General features: G+C 34.9%; 3 protein-coding genes across 4 annotated transcripts; 2 read left to right on the plus strand and 1 right to left on the minus strand.

The window, feature by feature from the left end:
- Nucleotides 1-1,268: 1,268 nt before the first annotated feature.
- Nucleotides 1,269-6,311, plus strand: LOC107848329 (ninja-family protein AFP3). The gene is made up of 2 exons (XM_016693067.2): nucleotides 1,269-2,614; nucleotides 5,659-6,311. The coding sequence occupies exons 1-2, from the start codon at nucleotides 1,789-1,791 to the stop codon at nucleotides 6,063-6,065; spliced, it is 1,233 nt and encodes a 410-aa protein (XP_016548553.1). The 5' UTR covers nucleotides 1,269-1,788; the 3' UTR covers nucleotides 6,066-6,311.
- A 4,721-nt stretch (nucleotides 6,312-11,032) lies between these two features.
- LOC107847872 (magnesium transporter MRS2-5) lies at nucleotides 11,033-18,463 on the plus strand. The gene is made up of 7 exons (XM_016692438.2): nucleotides 11,033-11,547; nucleotides 14,138-14,760; nucleotides 16,071-16,141; nucleotides 16,559-16,687; nucleotides 16,862-17,203; nucleotides 18,018-18,065; nucleotides 18,172-18,463. Exons 2-7 carry the CDS (start codon nucleotides 14,325-14,327, stop codon nucleotides 18,400-18,402), a joined length of 1,257 nt encoding a protein of 418 aa, XP_016547924.1. The 5' UTR covers nucleotides 11,033-11,547; nucleotides 14,138-14,324; the 3' UTR covers nucleotides 18,403-18,463.
- Nucleotides 18,464-18,719: 256 nt separating this feature from the next.
- Nucleotides 18,720-21,748, minus strand: LOC107847871. Of its 2 annotated transcripts, none has more exons than XM_016692436.2 (3): nucleotides 20,814-21,748; nucleotides 20,182-20,555; nucleotides 18,720-19,551 (listed from the first exon to the last, which is right to left on the minus strand). In XM_016692436.2, the coding sequence occupies exons 1-3, from the start codon at nucleotides 21,142-21,144 to the stop codon at nucleotides 18,997-18,999; spliced, it is 1,260 nt and encodes a 419-aa protein (XP_016547922.1). In that variant the 5' UTR covers nucleotides 21,145-21,748; the 3' UTR covers nucleotides 18,720-18,996. The 2 variants fall into 2 exon arrangements, with proteins under 2 accessions (XP_016547922.1, XP_047255460.1); XM_047399504.1 differs by having other exon boundaries at nucleotides 18,720-19,485; nucleotides 20,814-21,747.
- Nucleotides 21,749-22,929: the final 1,181 nt, after the last annotated feature.

Consider the following 22,929-nt stretch of genomic DNA (forward strand, 5'->3'; position numbering starts at 1 on the left):
TTTAATTTTTATCTTAAGCCTGATATACTTGAGCCGGTCTTATTCTTCTTGAGAGAGTACTACTTATTCCATGTGATGTACACAAGAAGCCTTATACGCACATTCACAAATCAAGATGGGCTCAAGCCTCAAAACTATGAAGAGTTTCCACTAAAAAGCAAAATATTTTTAATTTGAAGCAAAATATTTCTAATTTGGTGAATCAACAATGTGTCCTACTCAATACAAACATAATTGGCAAAAATACAGATAATGATGGTGTGAATGACCACATACTAAACTTCCCACATTACTATAAATTTCTCTAGAAAAAAACAGTATAGACCACCAAAAAGGGAGCTATTCAGTCAGTCCCACGTGTCTTTCTTCTCTCTCTTTCTTTCTGACACTTGTCCTTTCTCAGTACTTTCTTTGTCCCCCCCTCCAATCACAAGGGCATTCTTGTCTTTTCATCTTCAACCACCCCATTACCCCACTTTTGTTTTCCCTTATGGTCTGTTTGCCATTAAGAAAAACATCTCTCAAAAATATTTTAAATTATTTCATATTTGATTGGCTTATTTGATAATCGAAACACAATAAACAAGAACAAATGATAGGTATCACGAGCAAGATCAGCTCCACCTTAACATCGACGTCTAAATCCTAAACTATCATACTATAGCTAGTGTGCGACAAACACCAACAAGCATGCACCTCGAATGCAAGACAAAACTTCTACTCAACGAATCTTCTACTCTAATGTGCGTCCTTCATATTTTCCTATCCAAGGTCACGTTTTCGGTAATCAAAAAATATATCATATTTTGTCTAATCACCTCTCGTCAATACTTCTTGATTTTTCTTCTACTCCCCATATCTACTATATCCAAACTCTCGGACCTCTCACTAAAGTATTTGTACCTTGTTCCTTCACATATTTGAACTATTTCAATCTCGCACATCTCATCTTACCGACCACATAGTCACTCCCACCTTTCAACCTCATAATCCAACATCAACTCGAGTCCCGAATATTCTCCCAACTCTCGACCTCAATTCAGAATGTGGCTCCCCATCTTGATCCCTGACCATGACTTTTGACCTCGTCTCTCTCCTCTAACCTCAATTCGTCTCCCGACTCCCAATTCAAACTCGAATCAAGTTTGAACCAGAGTTGTGTTTATTATTATATTATTTTTTTCAGAATATATATTTAAATATTATAATAATTTTTTAAAGTAATTAATAATCAAAAAATAAGTATGTAAACCACTTATATTTTGTGTGAAAACATTTTGCTGCCAAACACATCCTTAATCTTTCTTTCCTGCCTGTTTCTATCTTTCTGGGTCTTGTTTTGATTTGTTAGTAATATTTCATTATTCTTTACTCTCCCCCTCTCATTGCATTACCTCTTTGCTCCTCCTACACATTTTCTTGATTTTCCGGCCACCCTTTTTGCCGGAACACAACATTTTCTGGCCAAGATTACATTTTTCTGCCATTTTTTTCTCTTTTTCTTGGTAGATTTTTAACCATTTTCTTGGTTTTTCTGCCACCCTTTTGGCTATATTTACTTTTTGGTCCTCAGTTGGGATTTCAAGTGCAAAATTTGGGTGTAAAGACTGAATCTTTAAGCTTGTTTTGAGTTAATATGCAGTTAAAGATTAGATTTTTCCATTTGGGTGTGGTTAAATCAGATCATGGAAGTGTTAAACATGCAAATACATGTGAAAACAGGTAAGTTTGGTGAGAGTAGTAGGTATAATTTGGTGTTCTTGATATTTGTTGTGTTTATGGTTTGACATGGGAGATAATATAGATGAGAAAAGAAAAAGTAGTAGACTTGAAATGGAGAATCTTTCAATGGAAACAACTAGATTTTCTAGAGATTTGTTGCAAAGATTCATGGGGGGTATTGGTGGTAGTAGTAGTAGTAGTACTAGTAGTTCAAGAAAATCTGGACCTGGGGTGGTTGGTGATGCAGCAAAGGAGGTAAAGGAGGAAGAAGATGAAGGAGAAGTTGAGTTGAATCTTGGTTTATCATTGGGAGGTAGATTTGGTGTTGACAAATCTTGTAGTAATAAGTTGATGAGGTCTTCTTCAGTAGCTTCTTGTTTACCAGTAGTTAGAGATGATGATGTTCTTGCACCACCAGTAGTGTCTTATCCTAGTTTAGTGAGAACATCTTCTTTGCCAGTGGAAACTGAGGAAGAATGGAGGAAGAGAAAGGAGTTGCAAACTTTGAGAAGAATGGAAGCTAAGAGGAGAAGATCAGAGAAACAAAGGAATTTAAGGGGTGATAAAGAAAGTGGAGGGGGAAGTGGTAGTGGTGGGGGAGGAAGTATGGAAGATGAAAAGAGGGAAATTGAGATGAATTTAAGAGGCAGATTAGATAAAGAACAGTACTGGGCGACCGCAAAAAGATTTGGATTATCGGTATCTCCAACGTTGGCTGGTGTTGCAAGGCAAGGTAGTTTATCAGGTGGTGGAATAGATTTGACAATGGGGAAAGGTAAAAAACAAGGACATGGGCAATTGGGGTCACAAGGTTCTGTTGAATCCCAAGGTGGTGGTGGTGGTGGTGGTAGTTCTTCAAGCATGTCTGAATTGGAAAGTAAACTTCCACAAGGTACAATTTTTTATCTTAATTTTTGCAATATTAACATTCATTATATATTTATTCCTTTTAAAAATTCAATTCTTGAGACTTGATTGCTAGTTGAATTAGAATATTATACTACTGCAATAATCTCAATGCTTTGGGATTGAAAAAATTTCTTCTTGGGTAAGGAGTGGTTTATCACATGTTGCAGTGAGGGATTCTTAAAGACTTGTTATTGTACAATATTGGTCATAAATGATTCTGTGGAGTTATCTGTTGACAGAAATATGGCTTTTTTTTGGGTGTGTGAGCTGTTGAATGAATCTCATACATTTAGTCAAATCTTGCTGCTGAGGGTCCCCCCTTCACTTTCACTGTTTACAAGTTTCTGTGGTACTTGTTCATGTCTTCTGTCTTATTGCCGTTCACTGCATTCTTGATACTCTTTAAACCCAACCCTCACCAAGTCACCGCGCTATAGGCTGTGGCTTAGTGGTTAATGAATCAGATGAAAACCGTGGGTGACCATTATTCAAGTGGTACTTGGGTTGGTAGGAGGTAGCAGGTGTCGTGTGGAATAGGCGAAGTGGGCGCCAGCTAAGTCGGGCACCACCATAAAAAGGAGTAAATTAAACAACTCACCCTGCCCTCCTTCACCCCTCTAGTAATCAACAGTAGTCTCCATTTCATCTTGCTAACTCAAACCTGAGCCTAATGGTTGGAGGTGAAGGTGTTGTATGACTAATTAGACAGCCCTCCCAAGTCTCACCTAATTTGTGATTTAAAATTGTTGTATTCTATTTCTAGCACCTCGAGATTGTCATGCTATATTGACTATTTGGAAGTACTCGACTGATTGGTGAGTGTTGTGGTCGTGCTGTAGGTTTGATTAGGTTAACTAGGTGGCTTGAGTAACTTTTCTTTTGTTGCCACATCCTTGGAAGTTACAATAATTGCACGAAAAATGCACGGGCTTAAAAGAGATAGGAAAATGTGTACGATAAAACTTTGCAGGTGCAGTTGTTTGAGCAAAAAGTTATCTGATGTAAAATATCTTCTTAATCTTCAAATGCTTGATTTGATGTGAACTTAATATGTTAGAAATACTCATAAATACTATAATGCACCCCTCGGTAGCATGTGGTAGTGCTGATTTGGCTACATCAATTTTCTTTTTCAATGTATCATATGAAGACTAAGTCTGATATCCTTTTCTCAGAGACTAGAGATTCATATCTTCCCTACAAAATAATTATCCAGAATTCACTACTTCCAATTAAACAGCAAGGAGGAGAAAGCTCGACCGTTATTAGCTGTAGACTTGGGTAACCAAACTAGCTCATTTATTTGTGGGCTATTTCGCATAATTAAATCAAGAGCATTCATTCTTTTATTGGATGATAAAATAAAGAGACCTTAGGATAAATAAATGCCACTATGTCTATATAATGCCTACTTCCTGAGAGCTTTCGAAATTCTCGACAACTTATATCTAGCTACTTGAATGTGTTCTAGTCTCAATTGATTTAGTGGTAGCATTAATCAAACTAACAGATGTCTCTAGATGGTGTATTTTCCTTCTCACCCAAGGAGTCAATTCATATGTGATTAAAGCCTGGTGAATTTTGGACGTCATGGTTCCAAATGCTTGCTCTATCGCCACTTTTGGTAAGCACCAATCTTATTAGGGTCTTATTTGCGAGTTACCTGTTACCTATTAGGCAATCAAGATCGTTGCTATCTCTCTTTTCTTTCTCTTTTTGGTTGTGGTCCTTGTGATAGAATGGCTTTAGGGTCGAGGGAGATTTATCTGCTCCTATTCATGCAGCTCCCTTGGACTTTGCTGTATGTACAATTTCCTGAATATCCCATAACTGTAAGTTGACTTGCTAGTTGATGCATATGGACCTTTGTTGTTAGATAGGTAATTTATGTTGGATGCTCTTTTTGCTTTCCAGCTTTTTACTCCTTAATGTCCATGCACATTTGCCGCTATCTCCATATTTGATAACTAAAGGGATTTCTAATATCTATATTCCTCACGAGTTGTTATTATTCACTTTTTAGGTAGCTCCTCTATCCCTGGTCGGGTGCAAGATGTAAAACAATAATCTTTTAGGTTTATATTTCTTTGATAAAGTTTGTCTGCTAGAATTGGATATCCATATAGAGGTGTTAGTGATTCTTAATAGATACAGTATCTTACATCCTATTCCTAAGTGGGACTAGATTTAAATCCGCTGTCACGCATCCTATTACTAAATGAAATCCCATTATATTGCTGAGAAAATTCAATCTCTTCAACAGTTACCTCCAGTGGCGGAGCCACCGTATGTTAAGGGGTGTCAAATGACACCTCTTCGTCAGGAAAATTACGCTGTTTAGCTAGGTCGAATTTTAGTTTTATGTATATATACTATATGTTGTCTCCCTTTATTTTCTATGCGCGTGTTACTGTTTTTATATTGCGGCACCCCTTGGTAAAATTCCCGACTCCGCCACTGCTTATCTATTGATGTGAAATCGGCAACATGGTGGATATTAATAATTTGAAATTTGAGTTCAGCTTCTCTTGACCTGTTATCCCTAAGTTTGTTGACCTCGGATGTTTGTCGTTAAACATTAATTACCATTAGCAAATGGTTAGTTTAGTCAAGGAATGTTGAATATGAGTGGAGTTCATTCATGAAGTTTGTACTTATTAATTGTCTTAAGAGAAATATTAGATGATCTGATCTGATTGAAGAAGTTCATTTCTAAAAACTTGTCTGTATTGATAGTCTGTAATCATCTCATGGCGGTTAATAATTTTGAGCACCGTAAGCTTCCGATTGTGTCTAATATTTTTTCAGTTTATGCGGTTTATGTTATGGTTATTCCATCTTCACTTCTCTAGGTGGGGTCATATGACCTTTAACTTGTTTTTCTAGAGTTTACAGTGTAAAAGTAAAAAATGAAAAGATGCAGTGTAAATTTGATATCTGCTTTTTTTTTTTTTTAAAAAAAAAGAATCATTCATCTGTTTATCATCTCCGCCATAATTTTAGAACCCTGATGAATCTCCGCTACAGGGTCTGGCGAGCTAAGCCCTGCCAGTATCCACTCATTACAAGGAGGAGGGAGTCAAGATGTTGGTTCGTCTGGTTCAAAAATGAGAGAGTCAGGAAGCAGAATGTCAGGAGGTGACGTGGACAGTCCATCTAAGAGGCTCGAGGCTGCAACAAGTCGGGCAAAGGAACCTGGAGCAAACACGCTAGAAAATATGCCGTGTGTTTTCACAAAAGGAGATGGTCCTAATGGTAGAAGAGTAGACGGAATATTATACAGGTACAGTAAAGGGGAGGAGGTAAGAATTATGTGCGTCTGTCATGGTAGTTTTCACTCACCTGCTGAGTTTGTCAAGCACGCTGGAGGCACCGACGTTACCCACCCTCTCAAGCATATAGTCATAAACCCCAATGCTTCTCCGTTGCTGTGACTGATACCTTGGGGTTTCGGAGGAAAGAGGATATCACGGAGCACACCATGCGAAGTTGTAAGAAAATTTCCATTTCCATTTTTGTTTCTTTGATTCCTCTTTTAAAGAGAGATATATTTATCGATTCGTGCTCATCTTGGAGGGATACTGGACTAAAGAAAAGAGCTTTTGTATGTACATTTACGGATTCTTTTTAGGAAATTCAGAGGAATGAACTAATATCGAATGATATCATTGTCCTCCTTACTTTGGACCCTTTTGATCCTTATATGTTACAACTACAACAACAATATACCCAGTGTAATCTCACCCATGGGGTCTGCAAAAGGTAGGATGTATACTTACCTTACCACTACCTTTGTAGGGTGGAGACTTTTCCGTTGAACGGTACAATATATTGCATAGTCAAATATTTTATCCAACTATGCTACTATCATGGTTTTCTGTATATTGAAAGTGTGTGATGTGCTATGCACTCAAGACATTCATTTAATTTTAGAAGCTTTATGTTCTGGGGACCATATTGCATGATTGCATCATTGTGCTGTTGGGGGAGACAAAGTGTGTCTGTTGCCTGCAATTATTGGTGGTCCTTTAGTTGAATGTATTCATGATATGGATTAGGAACATGTGGTTGACATACGTATTATATAATTCATACTATAGTGACCGCTACCTCTACGACTACCTCTACGAGTGGGAGGTAGCAGATCTTCCGTAGAATTAGCTGAGGTGCGCCCGAAGCTGGCCTGGACACACTACAATTTCATAGTAGAACATGTCTTGTAATATGTTCATATAGATGATGATGATGATGATGGGTTATACACTCATACTACAAACGATGGCATCATACACGGTGTAGTCTTGCAATGTTGGGTGGGGGTCTGAGAAGGGTAGAGTTTAGCAAATTTTACCCTCATCTTACAGAGGCAGTTTTCGGGAGGAGGGTTTCTGAAAGACCTTGGCTCTAGATAATGCATATCAAAGAACATACGAATAATATTGGAGTAATATGATAATACGATAATCAAATGACACAATTGATAGCCATATAAATCACAGGACACATTATACAATCATATAACTGAGAGAAAATGAAGAAGTTGATTATTCATTATTCAAAGAAACTGCTTTGAGAACTAATTGCATACCTGAAGCTAACTTACATGCATGCAAGGTTACATGAAAACTGCAACCATTGTTAATCAAGGTAAAATAATTCAACAATGTAACGACCATCTATAAAGGAAAGAAATTTTAGAAAATTAAACATGACGTAGTAAAAATTCTAAATAAAATTTGGATCAAGGGAAATTATGTAAAATAACATATCTAGTATTATCAACTTTTGAAAATATCTGACCGACTTGCTGCAATAAGTGGTATTCCATGAGTGAGGTCGTCAGAGATTAATTTTCCCACCAAGGCCTTCTTAGTCGAGCTCGTCACACCAAACTTTCCTAGTGTAGTTACTTCCCGTATACAGTTTGTTTACTCCATGCATATCCTAAGAATAGTGGCTATGAATTTTTCTGCGAGTGAAACAAGATTGGCAATATTCCTAAAAATATTATATTTTGTGCATCATTATTAAGACTAGTTAAGATAAATCATGAACATGAAACTCAATTTTAATATACGTTAATTCTGGATAAGAGGAAAGGTTTTTTTTTTCAAAAAAAGAAAAGGAAAGAAATGAACGACTTCACTAGGATCGAACCCAGAATCTCTGGTTCCTTAGACCAGCGCCTTATCCATTGGGCCATGAAGTCCACGGTCCATCAAGGTTCTAACTAGGGGTGTACAGACCAAATTGTCAAGTCAAATCGAACCGACGAACCAAACCAAACCGAGAAAAAAAATCGACTTATGGTTTGGTTTGGTTTGATTGGTTTAGCGTTAGAAAAAAAAACCGACCATTCTTGGTTTGGTTTGGTGTTAACAAAAAAAAAAAAGTCAAACCGAACCCGAATCAAACCGACATAATATATATATATATATATATATTATTCGAACTTTTTTATACATAAAATATTAATTATAATCTACTTTTTAAATATTTTTTCAACTAGTTTTAGTAATTTTCAATAATTTGAAAGTAGATGTAGATATATATTGGAAAAAATTTGGGTCTTTAAGTTGTAATATTTGTCCATTAATTGCTAATTAAATGATCAAAAATACAATATAAACTTAAAACCTAAACTTTTCACTCTTCATCTCACTTTTTAGTTTCAAGAGAGTTTTCCGCTCCTCATTTTTTCATAATTATGGTTTTTCATTAGCACATGAGTGAAAACATATTTGATCTAGTCTTCGATCACAATATAATTGTAAAAACTAAAGATTATAAAAAAAAAATTTAAAAAAAACCGAAAAAATTCAAAAACCCCCGAAAAATCGACTAAAATCTAAACCGAAAAAATCAATTTTATGTTCGTTTGATTTGGTTTATAGTTTTAATAAACCGACATGATTGATTTGTTTTTTTTTTTAATAAAAATCGAACCAACCCGAATTATGTACACCTCTAGTTCTAACCATTGAACTAAGGATTTGTTTTACCTCTGCGCATTAATAAAAATTTAACTTACAAACTTTGTTAGTAAAACTTACTCCATCTTAATTTATATGATACAATTTGAATTTCAAAAGTCTAACAATTTAATTTTGATTGTGAACTCAAATAATATATATATATTGAATTTCGAAATATGAAAATCAGCACAAGAATTAAGACGAAAGGAGTAAACCCATTACTAAACAATAATTAACAGTAGTAGCGTAGTAAATGAAAAAAATCATTTAAAAGCAAAGGCAATAGTCGAATATAAATAGTTGAGTGACTTTGTTGGTGAAATACAATAGTTGAATCACTGAATGATTTTGAGTTAAAAAGCAAAGAGAAATGACTTTCTCAATGAACTATCTTTAATCGAGTGATGATATGAAAAATTATCACATTCCTAATTATGAAATGTTTGAATTTTCATAGAGTAAATTAGAAATATATTGGTACCAGAAATAAAAGGCAATCAATTCATTTTTCAATTTTTGGAGAAAGATGACAAAAGTTGGGCATAAAGAAAAAAGTTAACCTTTTAGTCATTTTTATGCATCTTTTAGACAAGATTTATTGGAAAGTTATTAAAAAGTGATTGCCATGAAAAAATTTAAGGTATAATATAAATGAATGTAAAATAAGAATATGATATTGACCCTGCAAGGATAAAATCATATTGACAAAATACTTTTTAAAATGAGTAATTTATAGGGAAATGGTCAAATTTGCCCCTCAACTTTAAAAAATTAGCTAAATATATCCTTCGTCATACTTTAAGGTCAAATTTACCCTCGCTGTCATACTTTGGGGTCAAATTTACCCTTCTACTTTGAAAATTTGGTTAAATATACCGTTCGTCATACTTTGAGGCCAAATTTACCGGTGATTTCATACTTTGGGGCCATATTTACCCGCATGGTTAAGAAACTTTTCACTTTTAACCTTCCTTTAACAGAAAAACCCAAATCAATATTAAATTCTCCAATCTTTTAAAATAAATCACATCCTAATCTAACTCAACCGATCTGACGCATAAAAAATATACAAACAAATATATCCCTCCCTTAGTTCTGTTGGTCGAATTTTTTCAATGAACAAAAATACTTTTCTTTCAACGTGCAACACTGGCAGGTAGTTTACAAATGAACAAAATGTAAAACAAAATGGGATAACGGAGAAGCATGAAACTAGAGAAAACGTCTATTACAAACCTTTCTCTTGTTCGATTACGTTCGTATTTCAAATTTTGATATGCAATTCTATGTGCATCAAAATTCTAGAACCAGTAAATAAATTTTTTGAGTAAATGACATGATTAAAAAATTTGTATAAATCTAAATTGCATATAAATATATATGAATGAAGAGATGTCCGATTGGCACATAAGGAGACCTCTTAACTCAATCATCTAGAGAAATATTCAATGGGTCTAATCTATTGCATTAGTTTGTCAAGTGCCATTTTTCATGAGTTCTGCACTGATGCAAATCCACGAACTGAGAAAGGAATATATTTCTTTGTGTTTACACTGATGCGAATCAATTTTTCATGAGCTATGTCTAATAAATATTCAGTGGCTTAATCTCGTTGAAAAATTGGCCAACAGAACTGAAGGGGGTATATTTATTATTTGTGTCTTTTTTGTGGTTCGAGTCAGATCAGACGGATTAGATTAAGGTGTATTTTATTTTAAAAAATGGGGTATTTAACTTTCATTTGAGCTTTTCTATTTAAAAAGTGTACATATGAAAAGTTTCTTAACAACGAGGGTAAATTTGACTCCAAAGTATGACATTAAGGGTAAATTTGATCTCAAAGTATGACAAAAGATATATTTAGCTAATTTCTAAAGTAGAGGGGTAAATTTGGCCCCAAAGTATGACATTAAGGGTAAATTTGACTACAAAATATGACGAAGGATATATTTAGCTAATTTTTCAAAGTAAAAGGGTAAATTTGACCCTTTATCCTAATTTATATATAGTAATTTTATTAAGATTATTAATTAAATTTCATTATAATACGACATAAAAGTCATTGTATTGTTAAATTTATGATTATATAACGATAACAAGTTTCATTTTATGCAACTTTAATTTGATGTAATTGCATCGTTATCATATTCTTTATCTTATCTTTTGATGATAATTTTATTCCATGTTCTTTTTTTTCCCGTTTTGTAACTGTATATTTGTCCTTCAAATTATTAATTTGAGGCATCATGCAACAAGGTATAATTTATTCAAACACTGTATTCATTAAAATAATAAAATATAATATAATACAATATATCATGAAATAACATGTAATAACCCTCCAAAATAAATGTAAATCTGTGAGAACACTTCCAAACAAGGTATTAGAAAAGGTTTTATATACTTCTTTATTCTTTATGTGATGCAAATAAATCTCTTTTTAACCATAAATTTTTATATATCTTTTAAATATTTTAAATTATTAATTTTTATAATTTTAAGTATTCTTACTCAATTTTTAAATATATAAATTTTATCTCAAATAACTTAAATATTTTACATGATCAAGATTAAATTGTTTCACTATCGAAATCCTAAAGTCTGCCACGTAAATTGGTATTGGATCTTTTTTCTTCCTCACAGCTTTTTTGTCAAGACAAACGGTTTAGATTGTGGCAACGTTGTCCAGTGTGGCTTGGATTCTATCTTGATTCCTAGGACCCTTTTTACTTTCTTTCTATCCCCTAAATCTCCACTTCCCCACTTCCCAGATTATTATACTATATACATTTAATTTATTTATTAATATTATTATTCACCGCAAATCTGCAGTGTGTAAAACGTGCTCTCTTTTACTTCTTGTTTCTTGAATTCATTTCCTGTATTCTTGTTTCTGTTTTGACTTCAAGAATGTTGCAGACATGACTTTTTCCTTCAACAGGTATGAGCTTTTTTATGTTGTGTTTGAGTTCTTGATTTTTGACTTCGTGTTGGGTGTCTCTGTGTATGTGGAGTGGGGTGGGGTGGGGTGTGGGGTGGTGTGTGTGTGTGTGTGGGGGGGGTAATTTTATGTTATTGATGATTTGGTAATTTATTTAGTGGTTAAATATTGGATAAATAGGGGAATATGCTGTTAATCTTTGAGTGTCAAGATTCGTACTTTGTGCTTTTTTGGTGTATTGTTGTCTTTAGTCTAGCTGGTATCTGTAAGGGTTCTTTGTGAATGTCCTTTTGTTTTTGCTTACAACAACGACAACAACATACCAATGTAATCTCACAAGTGGAGTATGGGAGGGTAGAGTGGACGCAGACCTTGCCCGAGGTAGAGAGGCTGTTTTTGATAAAGGAAAAAACATTTCAAAGCTGTTTGAAAAAGGGTGTAGAGAAACAAAAGCAGTAACAACGAAATAATGTGAAATGGAAATCGGTACACAACATACTGAAGAATGAACAGTAACAATTGTTAACGAATTTGACATGCTGTGGGCTTTTTAGTTTTCATACTACTTAGTTCGCTATGGTTGATGATTTGGTAATTATTATGGTGGAGAAATATATTGGGTAAGTTAATTTTGAGTGTCAAGGTTCAACTTTGTGCTTTTTTGTTCGCTCCTCAGCTATTTTAGTGTATTGTTCTCTTTAGTTGAACTGAATAGGGCAGTATGCTGTTAATATTGAGTGTCAGGATTCAAACTTTGTGCTTGTTTGTCGCCCACCTCATTGACCACTAGGTCAGGTCCTTAGTGCTTTAGTTGAGCCGGTATCTTAGGAAGCGTGAGATAGGGAAAAAAAGTTTGCTTACTGGTTTGTGGATTTTTAACATGGTTATTCGTTTCTTGCGGAATAGTGTTGAGTTTGTAAAGTTCCTATTTTTTTAAGTGTTGGAACTGAGTTTCCATACTATTTTTTGTATCCGGTTACATGAAAACTGAGTGGGAGTAGTGTGACTATCTTATTGTTATCAGATTTCAATGCCATAAGAAGTATCGTGGTTTTCTATTCGATATTGGTAAATAGGGAAGTATGCTGTTAATTTTGAGTGTCAAGATTCAAACTTTGTGCTTTTTTGTTCTCGCCCCAGCTATTCTAGGGTATCGTTCTATAATTGAGCTGGTATCTATGAGGGTTCGTTGTGAATGTCCCCTAGGTAGGTGAGATAGAAAAAAAATTCTTTACTGGTTTGTGGATTTTAACATGGTTATTGATTTCTTATGGAATTGTTTTGAGTGTGTAAAGATTTTCTTTTTGATGTTGGGGTTGAGTTCCCACTTCCCATGCTGTTTTTAATCTTTCTAACAACATACCTAGTGTAATTCCACAAAGTGGGGTTTGGGAAGGGTAGAGTGTACGCAGACCTTACTCCTACCACACAGAGATAGAGAGACTGTCTCCAATGGATCCTCAGCTTAGAAAGTCCAGCAAATCAGTTTGACAAAGGAATTCAGAAATGAAAGCAGTAACAACAATGACATAATGTGACAGGAAGAGTAGTACACAAAATACAGAAGAAAGAACAGTTACGACAATGAAATGATGTGATAACTAAAGAACTGTGGCTATGCATGACTTTTGCCGGATTTCAATGTCATAAGGCATATCAATAGTTTTCTATGCTAAATAGAAAGAAAGTCAAACTTGACTAAATTCTAGACATAAGGAAGCGTGGCGTAAAATCTGACCTGAATATTCTGGCCTTTTAGGAAATTTTCAAGCTCTAGCAGTTCGGACAAAACTAATTTTGAAAGAGAACTTAATTCCATCTAGAGGAAATTCTCATTCGTTCAGTATCAGACTGTCCATACCAGTAATGTTTATCTTAATAAGTTGAACTTCATAAAATCAAAATTAAAAGAAAGAACCCAGAAGTGCTCGATTTTGATCTATGGTTTCACATTTCGTTTACATGAAAATGTGCATTCATTTTACACTTGTGATGTCTTCTTATTGTGGAATTGGAGTTGGATCAAAAGCTCACTAAATGCTTGAATAATTTATACTAAGTGCAAATTATAACCTCCTATTTGGGTATCCTCTATCTCTTCCTCTTTTTCTGAGTATTTAATTAAGATCTTTTTTATTGTTGGAGTTGAGTTTCCATGCAACTTTGATCTGATTTTGCATGAAGGGGACTTGCATTTCGGACTGCATTTCATATTATGCTGGTAATACACATTCTTATTCTGTAAGTGGGATTTGGACAGGAACATGCATAAATTTTTGGATCAAAAAAAGCTTGTACGAAGTTTAACCTGTTAGTGCAAGTCAAATTTCGTCTTTAGATACCCTCACATTCTTATTCTGGAAATTCTTATGAGGAATGGACCAATGGCCACCTGTTTTGTCTCATTTCCTAGTAGACGTTTGGGGAGTGTGATTCATGATCAATGACTTCATAAATTTTCTTCTGAGGCTTTTATGTACTTATGCTGTTTGGTTCAAGATGAAGATATTTCTAAAAATTACGTTTAGTTATTTTATTTTTTGATAAGTTACATCTATTTGATTATAAGGTTACACAATATATTTTGCAGGAGCAGTAAAATATGAAAAATAAAAAGGTTATAAGAACCGTAGCAAGAAGAGCTACTACTGTTGCTTACACGAACACTTGGCTAAAAGCAACAATGCTGCAGTTGGAGTAAGAGTACTCGTGGTTTTGACCAATGCTGAAATCTTTGTTTCTGAGATTTGTTCCTAACTCACAGAAAGTGAAAGCAAATGGCAGAAGAGTATGGTCCATCTATTTTTACAGATTTTCCGGAATCTACATCATCTAGGCTTAATACTGATGTACAGGCAAATAACAACTTTCATGGGTCTGCTGGACCTGGTATTAAGAGGAGAGGCCAAGGTCACGGGAGTCGCTCTTGGATAAAGATTGATGAGCATGGGAATTCAAAGGTCTTGGAATTGGATAAGGCTACCGTTATGAGACATTGTGCTTTGCCAGCGAGGGATCTCCGTCTTTTGGATCCTAAGTTTATCTATCCTTCCACAATATTAGGGCGAGAGCAAGCTATTGTGGTAAACCTTGAACAGATCAGATGTGTCATCACAGCTGATGAGGTTATACTGATGAATTCTTTGGATGCTTGTGTACTGCAATACGAGTCTGAATTGTGTAAACGCCTTCATACAAATAAAGATCAGCCGGGTAAATCCATTGCTATTTATCTTTCTGCACCAAATCTTGGTTTTTCCCCAAAGCAATGAAAAGCAGTGAATGCTTATGTCTGTCGAAGAGCTGAAAGTCAGTGGATGCTCCTATTCTGTGCAACCTAGCTTATTTCTAGGTTGCCTCCTTTTGTCTCTACATAGCTTTAAATAATCTTAAATTGTCTTGCACCTATGGATCATAATTTTGACAAAAACAAACTATTCAGCTCCTCTATACCAGTTTAACTAATTGTGGCTTTTTAGGTTCATTAAACCAAGTGCGAACGAGAAATAACCATTAATATATTGAAAGTAAAACTTAAAAGTGTCAGATACTATATGACAGCTTGTGACATTCTATGTGGGGAGCAAAACTCCATGTTGTTGGTTTTTCTTTTTAATATTTATATCTGGTATTTTATCAATGATTAGCAATATGGTTGTTATAACACACATAGAGAGAGATCGAGAAGTCCTGGAAATAGTTCTTGGTTCCGTTGTTGCATAGCATGTAATCCGTTTGTGAGTCTGCATAAGAAGAATTATTAAAGTAAAAAGTGGAAAACTTTGGACTGCATAAGAAGAATTATTAAAGTAAAAAGTGGAAAACTTTGGATGATGCTATAAGTTGGACATATTAATTCTAACATCGAATTAGGAAATATAAAGACGTCAATTGAAAGGCATCAATTATAATCCTTCTTAAACCCCCAAGGTTGTTATACCAATTATGTTATCCAGCTGCTTTTCTCTATGTAGCATGCGCTTATTAGAGCTTCTGCCAATTGCTACTTTTGACCAAATTATTGAAGAAAGAAATATAAAAATTAGCCTCAGAATGTTTTTTGTTCCACCTTGTCTGAGCTTTGTAATGATAGCCTGTCTTACATCTTTGACTTTAATTTAATCAAACTTCTGGACTTAGTATCTGTAGTTCTTTATGTATCAATAAAAGAAGTATCTATAGCTATTAGAAACAATGGATGATATCCCTCTATTACAAATGAATGATACTTAAGCATGTTCAGCAACTGATGGTGGTTTTGTTGTTTGAAGTATGCATGTAATTACAGTGGTTATTCTGAAAATGTTATCTCTCCTTTGCATTTGTTTAGCTTGATGTCATGTCTTTTGATACAACAGCAAGTACACCATCCCAAACTTGTTGGTGTGCGTTCGATGAATCATCTATATCCATTCCCCTCCATTCGAACCTATTTTATTCCAGTCTGATGTTTCTTTTGATATATGGTATTTCTCTAAAGAAGATATTTCATTTTTTTCACGACGAGTGGTGTTTTAATCCAGATGGTCTTCCTTTCGAGTTCAGAGCCCTTGAGCTTGCTTTGGAGCTGACTTGTCTGTCTCTAGACTCTCAGGTATGCAGCAGACTCATTTGGTGCCTGATTGATAATTTTTTTCCTGTAATAGACTAGAATATTTTCTGTCAATTGCAGGCATAATATATTAGCATCAGTATATGTGCCATTTGTTGCATAATGTGATAAGCATCATCAAGAACTTCAGAAAGGAGCTTAATTGCAGCTTGATACATTTCTAAGTTTAGCTTTCATGGTTCTATGTTGGTTAACTAAAAATGGACTCAATGTGCTTTGCATCAATTGCTTTTGGATGTTAGTAAATCATCATGATGTGAGGTGCTGGCCGAAATATAAATGCAGACATGGTTTTTCTCTGTGTATCCAGTACCTTAAACAAATTGCAGTAATTTCTCAGGACTAAATGTATATCTTCTCAATCAAAACGTATTTTTCATGTCTTTCTAAATTAAACAGGTGAAAGAATTAGAACTGGAAGTATACCCCGTGCTTGATGAACTAGCGTCATCTATTAACACTCTAAATCTGGAACGAGTTCGTAGATTGAAAGGTCAGCTGCTTGCCTTGACTCAGCGAGTCCAAAAGGTATGATTGTATTAGGCTGATACTGCTCATCTCTCGGACCACTTGAGCTTTTAAACAAATGTTCAGGCATACAGATGTCTCCAATACCTGTATTAGTGCACTAGGAATCACATTTTGTTTCTCTTGTACATATTCCATATCTCGATAAAAGTACTTATCAAAAAAATGTTACAGGTATGTGATGAAATAGAACATCTAATGGATGATGACGGTGACATGGCTGAGATGTACTTAACAGAGAAGAAACTGAGGAAGGAGGAGTATCTTAATAATGATTCATACGATCAAGCAGATATGTTTGGAAAAATTAGAGGAGCAGCAAGATCTGCTCCAGTCTCACCTGTATCATCAACTACCGGGGTGCAGAAGTTGCAACGGGCACTCAGTAATTTGAGCTCAAGCAAACATGGAAGTGTTTCAGCTTCATCTAATGGTCAAGAAAATATTGATCAGCTTGAAATGTTGCTTGAAGCATATTTTGTGGTCATTGACAGTGCTCTGAACAAGTTGTCATCAGTAAGAGATTCTTATGTTACTAGCTTTTTATCTTGAACGTTATCAGAAAACCTTATATTTTTTTTGATAACCGTGGTGTCCGGGCCAGCTTGCGCACACCTCGATTAATTCCATGGGATATTTGCTACCGCCCACCAGCAACAAGTACCAGATAACAGATAACTCTGGCCGCCACTAGAATAGATGGGAAGAAACCACCTAGTGTATGTCTCCGTTGGGAATTGAACCTGAGACCTCATGGTGCTCAACCCACTTCATTGAACCACTAGGCCACACCCTTGGGTGCAGAAAATCTTATATTTATACTGCAACACTAGTTAAATTAGAATGAACTAAACAAGTCCTTCCGTGATAGATTCAAGAAATGCAATTAGAGTTGGATTACCATTCTTACCAAACAAATCTCAATAATCTTAAGATTTATTTGCCAAGATATAGTCTCGGGCTCTGGTTTATGGATAATGGGAGAATTATGGGAGTAATCTAGCGTTAAGGGGGTACACTAAGTAGACCTTATATTACTGTTTGATCCCAGCATTTCTTTACAACCTTGGGCGCGTAATTCACTTTCTTTCCTTTTTTATTTAGATTGTATGTTGTTTAGTTGCTTAATCTACCCCTAGTTATTGGTTTTCTATGTGAAATATTCTCGGAGAAACTATTCTAGACCACCCGGAGTTCAGTTGGCCATTTTTGTTGTATCATAAGACGAACAGTGGACTTGAGAGTCATGATACTGCATTCAAGTTCCCTAACTAATAGTTGGCGTTGTATAATATTGTATTTCTCACGTCCATTTTCTTTGTTGTTGCAGCTTAAAGAATATATTGATGATACAGAGGATCTGATCAATATAAAACTTGTAAGACTTGCAAGCGGACACTATCTTTTGTGTTCTCTTATTTCTTGATATCTTTTGATTCAGCGAGTTCATGAATCTCACACGAGTTTTTGTTATTATGTCACAGGGCAATGTCCAGAATCAGCTAATACAATTTGAGTTGCTTCTGACAGCGGCTACTTTTGTTGCAACAATATTTGCTATGGTGACTGCAGTATTTGGAATGAACTTGAAAACCACAGTTTTTAACGATCCGGATGGGTTTAACTGGACACTTATCATCACTGGGAGCTTTTGTTTGGTCTTATACATTGCTTTCATGATTTACTTTAAGCATAAGAAACTTTTTCCACTGTAAACAAATCTTAGCATCTATGACGAAGATGGAATGGAAATCGCCACAATCATTTGATTCTTCATTACCTCATCTTGTTTTAGAGCCCCTTTATGCATTAACCTGACTGGACTGAATTTTTGTTTGCCTTTTATCTGAGCTACTATCCACCTTATCTACATTAGATTCGGAAAAGCAGATTAAGCAGAGATGAAGTTCTCTCCATATGTACACGCCTTTCTCATTGACTTTGTCATGACTTGGACCAGAGATCTGTGTTCTGTGTCGAAAATGATGTATCTAGTTGAAACTTGAACCCATGGCACAAAGGCAATATCATGTTAAGTAAAACAGAATGACCTCTCCTCAATGTCTATTGATCTATACAAAGTTCTTCGTCTTTACATGTACACTGCACATTTTGTCTCTATACCAAAAAAGAGTAGTAAGATGATACAGCTGTAACATATAATTGAAGACAACATAATATAGATGAGAACAGTTTCCCATCATATTTGGTCTATCAATGAAATAAAACGTTGGAGCAGTGGAAATGTTGTTCCCATGTGACTTGTCGCTTACGGGTTTGAGCCATGGATTCTGTCTTTAATAATTGCATCAAGGTAGACTGTATAGCTTATGGGTTTGAGCCATGGATTCTGTCTTTAATAATTGCATCAAGGTAGGCTGCATACATTCGTGCACCAGGCTGCCCCTTTTTTCATTTGAGCTATCAATCAACCCTCTATCATAAGGAGGAACGCTTGTATCAATGTCGATAGCATTTTCACTTCCATGCATGGTCCTCATGGTCTCTTCATTAGCCTCATGATACCAATATGGACTTTGTAAATATGCAGAGGACTCTATTTCGCTCGACGCAAAGTTCTTTTGAGAGAGTTTATGTTGTGTTTCCAGTGAACAAGCTCTATTTTGGCTATGAAGAAGGGCTGTTTCGAGCTCCTTAATTCGCGCTTCTAGCCTGGATTCTATTAACTCGTGCAGGCGCGAACTTAGCTCCCTGGGGGAAACAGGATACTTGTCAAGTTCAGAATGAACACCCCTAGTTCCACTAGTATCCGTATCTGATTCTGATGAACCCAGGCACTGCACATTGAAGCAATCTAGTTTTAAGTCTCCTTGAGCCACATCTACTTCATCTTCTGGATCTAGCTACACAATTGAAACTCATGAATCAGAGATCTACCTAGCTATTTCACAGAAGTAAACTAAAGAGATTTTAAGTGTTGGTAACAAGTGAACAGCAGAAGTCTCCAAATTTCGTTAACATGGACACCACATAAAGTATAAAGTCTATCTGACTTTGGTCACAGGTTTGAGCCCCGTGCCATGCGTGCAGATGCAAGGGTCCATTATCCACGAGTTTCGAAGGCTGCATTTGGTTCTAAGAGCTTGCGCTAGATGAATTTTTCAGTCATACAAAAAGAGTTATGACGACAAACTATATGAATCTACAAGTTTGAATAGGATTCAACCAACCAGTCAACTACGCTTTAATAGATGAACTATATGAATCCTTTATATATTTGTCACGCTTGAAGGATCACAGACTAGGACCTACTATGCACAAAGGTGGAGCACATTTAGCAGCTAAGTGCACGGATTACAATAATGACAATTGACAGTTACGCCTCAATCTCAAGCAAGTTGGATTTGGAATCGGCTATATAAATTCTTACTGTTCATGTCGAGTTTCATTTGAGCTCGTCTCAGTCAAAGTCTAATAAAATGATATTTTCCAAAAATAGGAATAAGTAGAAGTGCAGCTAAATGCAAGCTTACCTCAACAAAATCAGATATTCTTTCAAAAGTTGAAACCTTCATGTTCATTTCCAACCTTTCCAATTCAGCTTCAAGTTCAGCCTCAATTTCGCTCATCGACTCGTGATTCTCTGCTGCCATATGATTTGTGCTCTCACTGGTTTGTCTTGTTGGCTCATCAACAGATAACATAGAAGGGCTACATAGATTTGGATTTTCATAATCATCATTAGCAATCTCTCTCACATTGAGCTCCTCTTCTAACTCTTGTACTAAATTCTTGGTCCATTTTAACTTCTCATTCACCTTTTCTATCTCTCTTCTGTTTGCAATAACAGCAGACATCATGCCACTAACAATCCCTATGTATAATAGAGCCATTCCATTTTCTAGCCCTGCTTGCATCAAGCCAAAGTAGAAACAGAAGCAAAACATCAGTAAATCATAGTCAAAAATCTTGAAGGTAACTAAATTGCTTTATGTTTTGGCCTATGTTGCTCGAACTCTCCAAATGATAACTACAGGTAACCTATCCACCAAAAAACGCGGAAACAATAACCTAGATACGACAACATGACACAAACACAGATAATATAAAATTTTTCTACTCTGTCAGCAATCAGTATATATACGTTAAACCCATATAATGTAACCTGTTGAACTGAATGGTACACCAGAATCTTTGTTCTTGGTACTTGTATGAATATCTTTTTCATCGCTAGAGCAATCTGACGAATCAAGATTAAGCTGTCTGAATCTGAAAACCCCTTCATCGGAAACATCTTTTTTAGCTCTTCTTCGAGCTAACATATGAAATGGACAAAATTTTTCGCGTAGTTGGTGCAACAAATTCTTGTTATGATCTGAATATTGTTCATCTGTTGAAATTTTAGAAAATTGATTTTCCTTTTCCTCTGATGAACTTTGCAAATATTGTGCTACATAACCTGCACCTGCAGCTGCTACAACAACCCAAAACTCCATATTCTATATGAGTTCGGCCGAACCAGTAACTTTAGTTCAAGACCTGTATTTGTGTTGACTAAAACTATAAAATATAGGTATGAAAATTACACTAAGAACTCGGTTAATAACAGCTAATATCGCTATCCTGGCACGCAAAAACTCATACACAAATATGACAAATTCCAAATAATGCTATTCATGGAATACTAGCTATAAACTCTTAACACCAAAAACAAAAAACCTTCTCGAGATTTCTTTCCATCAGCCTAAGCCTCGGTAGATAGATTTAGCCGATACACGTACGAGGTAGCAAGGTACACCTTAAAATAGTTGAAGAGTGTACAAGCTGATCCGATCATCACCATTATGTTCAACATTGGATTGTGGATGATCTTAAAACAAATTGGAAGAGGAAAAAAAGTATTAATAATTAAGTAGTTCTTTAATGATAAGGAACAGGTGGAAACTATGATGGTAACATTGTCCCTTGTGAAAATCCACAAAGACTATTAGGATAATGTCATAGAGTTAGATATACTAGATTAATAAACTTTATGACTTGTAAAAGATTTTTTTTTTTTTTTTTCACAAATGTGATCCTTCTATCGATCTTTGCAAGCAAATAACAATTACTAGGATATACATCGATAATATATAAATATTTTTCACACAATTATTATATTTTAATTACATGTAATACAAATTAGTTATTATTTTTATCAGATTACAAGTTTAATGTTTATAGTAGATGCTTACTTACAATTGTCTTATAACTATTTTATAAATATCCATTGCTTAAAAAAAAAAAATTGATTTAAGGGGTGTAATGTAGACAGTCTAACCTGATTTAGTATTAATGACCGATTCCACAATTCGAATTTATAACTTATAGATCACACAGAGACAACTTTATCATGGCTACAAGCCTCCCCTACTTCAAACAGAACTATGTATTCTTATAAATTATATATATTATTAGCTATATTTCTTAATATTAGAGAGAGAAAAATATAGGTGGAATAATGTATGGTCATCACAGATATAGTCATCATGACCACGTATATAATTTGTTTTCGAAAGTGAAAGCTGGACCAGAAGAAATAAATAGAATAGCCACTATTAGGAAATGTCGTTGTTATGTGATCAAAAAGTCACAAATTTTAGTCGTGAAAATAACAATTTGCGAAAATATAAGGTTAGACTACAAACAATAAATCCTTTGAGGTTTGATTCATTTCTGAATTTCATAAATAAAAGAAACTTTAGTGCATCAAATTAATTTTTTTATTTGTACGTAACAAAGAGTAAATTAAGTGGACTTTAATTTTCCAACCCAATGGCTACTATAATGAAGTCCAAATATTTTTATAACCCAAAAATATAAAAAAGTGAGGCCATAAATGAATTACGTGCTATTTGAAAAATAAGACCACAATAATATATAGTGCATGTTAACAAACCCCATGGCCCATCAAATGTGGGATGACTCTATTTAATTCTTGCGATAGCTGAAGAAACATCTATAAATAAAATATCGTATTTATATAATTGCTAACCACTTAAATTTTACGATCCATTTTAAATTTAAAAAGCTAGATAATAATATCTCGATTTCAAACCTGTTTAACCAAAGGCCACAAGAATATAAGATCACAATGATAGTGGACCTTAACTCCATGGCCCTATCAAATATGTAAAAAATTGAAACTATAAAATCACATCCAATAAACCATTGGAGGAACTTTAAAATGAGTTTGAACTAAAGTCTTTCTATATTAGTAAAATCCACCTTGATAGATATAA

Source organism: Capsicum annuum, chromosome 11, assembly GCF_002878395.1.
Source record: "Capsicum annuum cultivar UCD-10X-F1 chromosome 11, UCD10Xv1.1, whole genome shotgun sequence".
Lineage (NCBI taxonomy): Eukaryota > Viridiplantae > Streptophyta > Magnoliopsida > Solanales > Solanaceae > Capsicum > Capsicum annuum.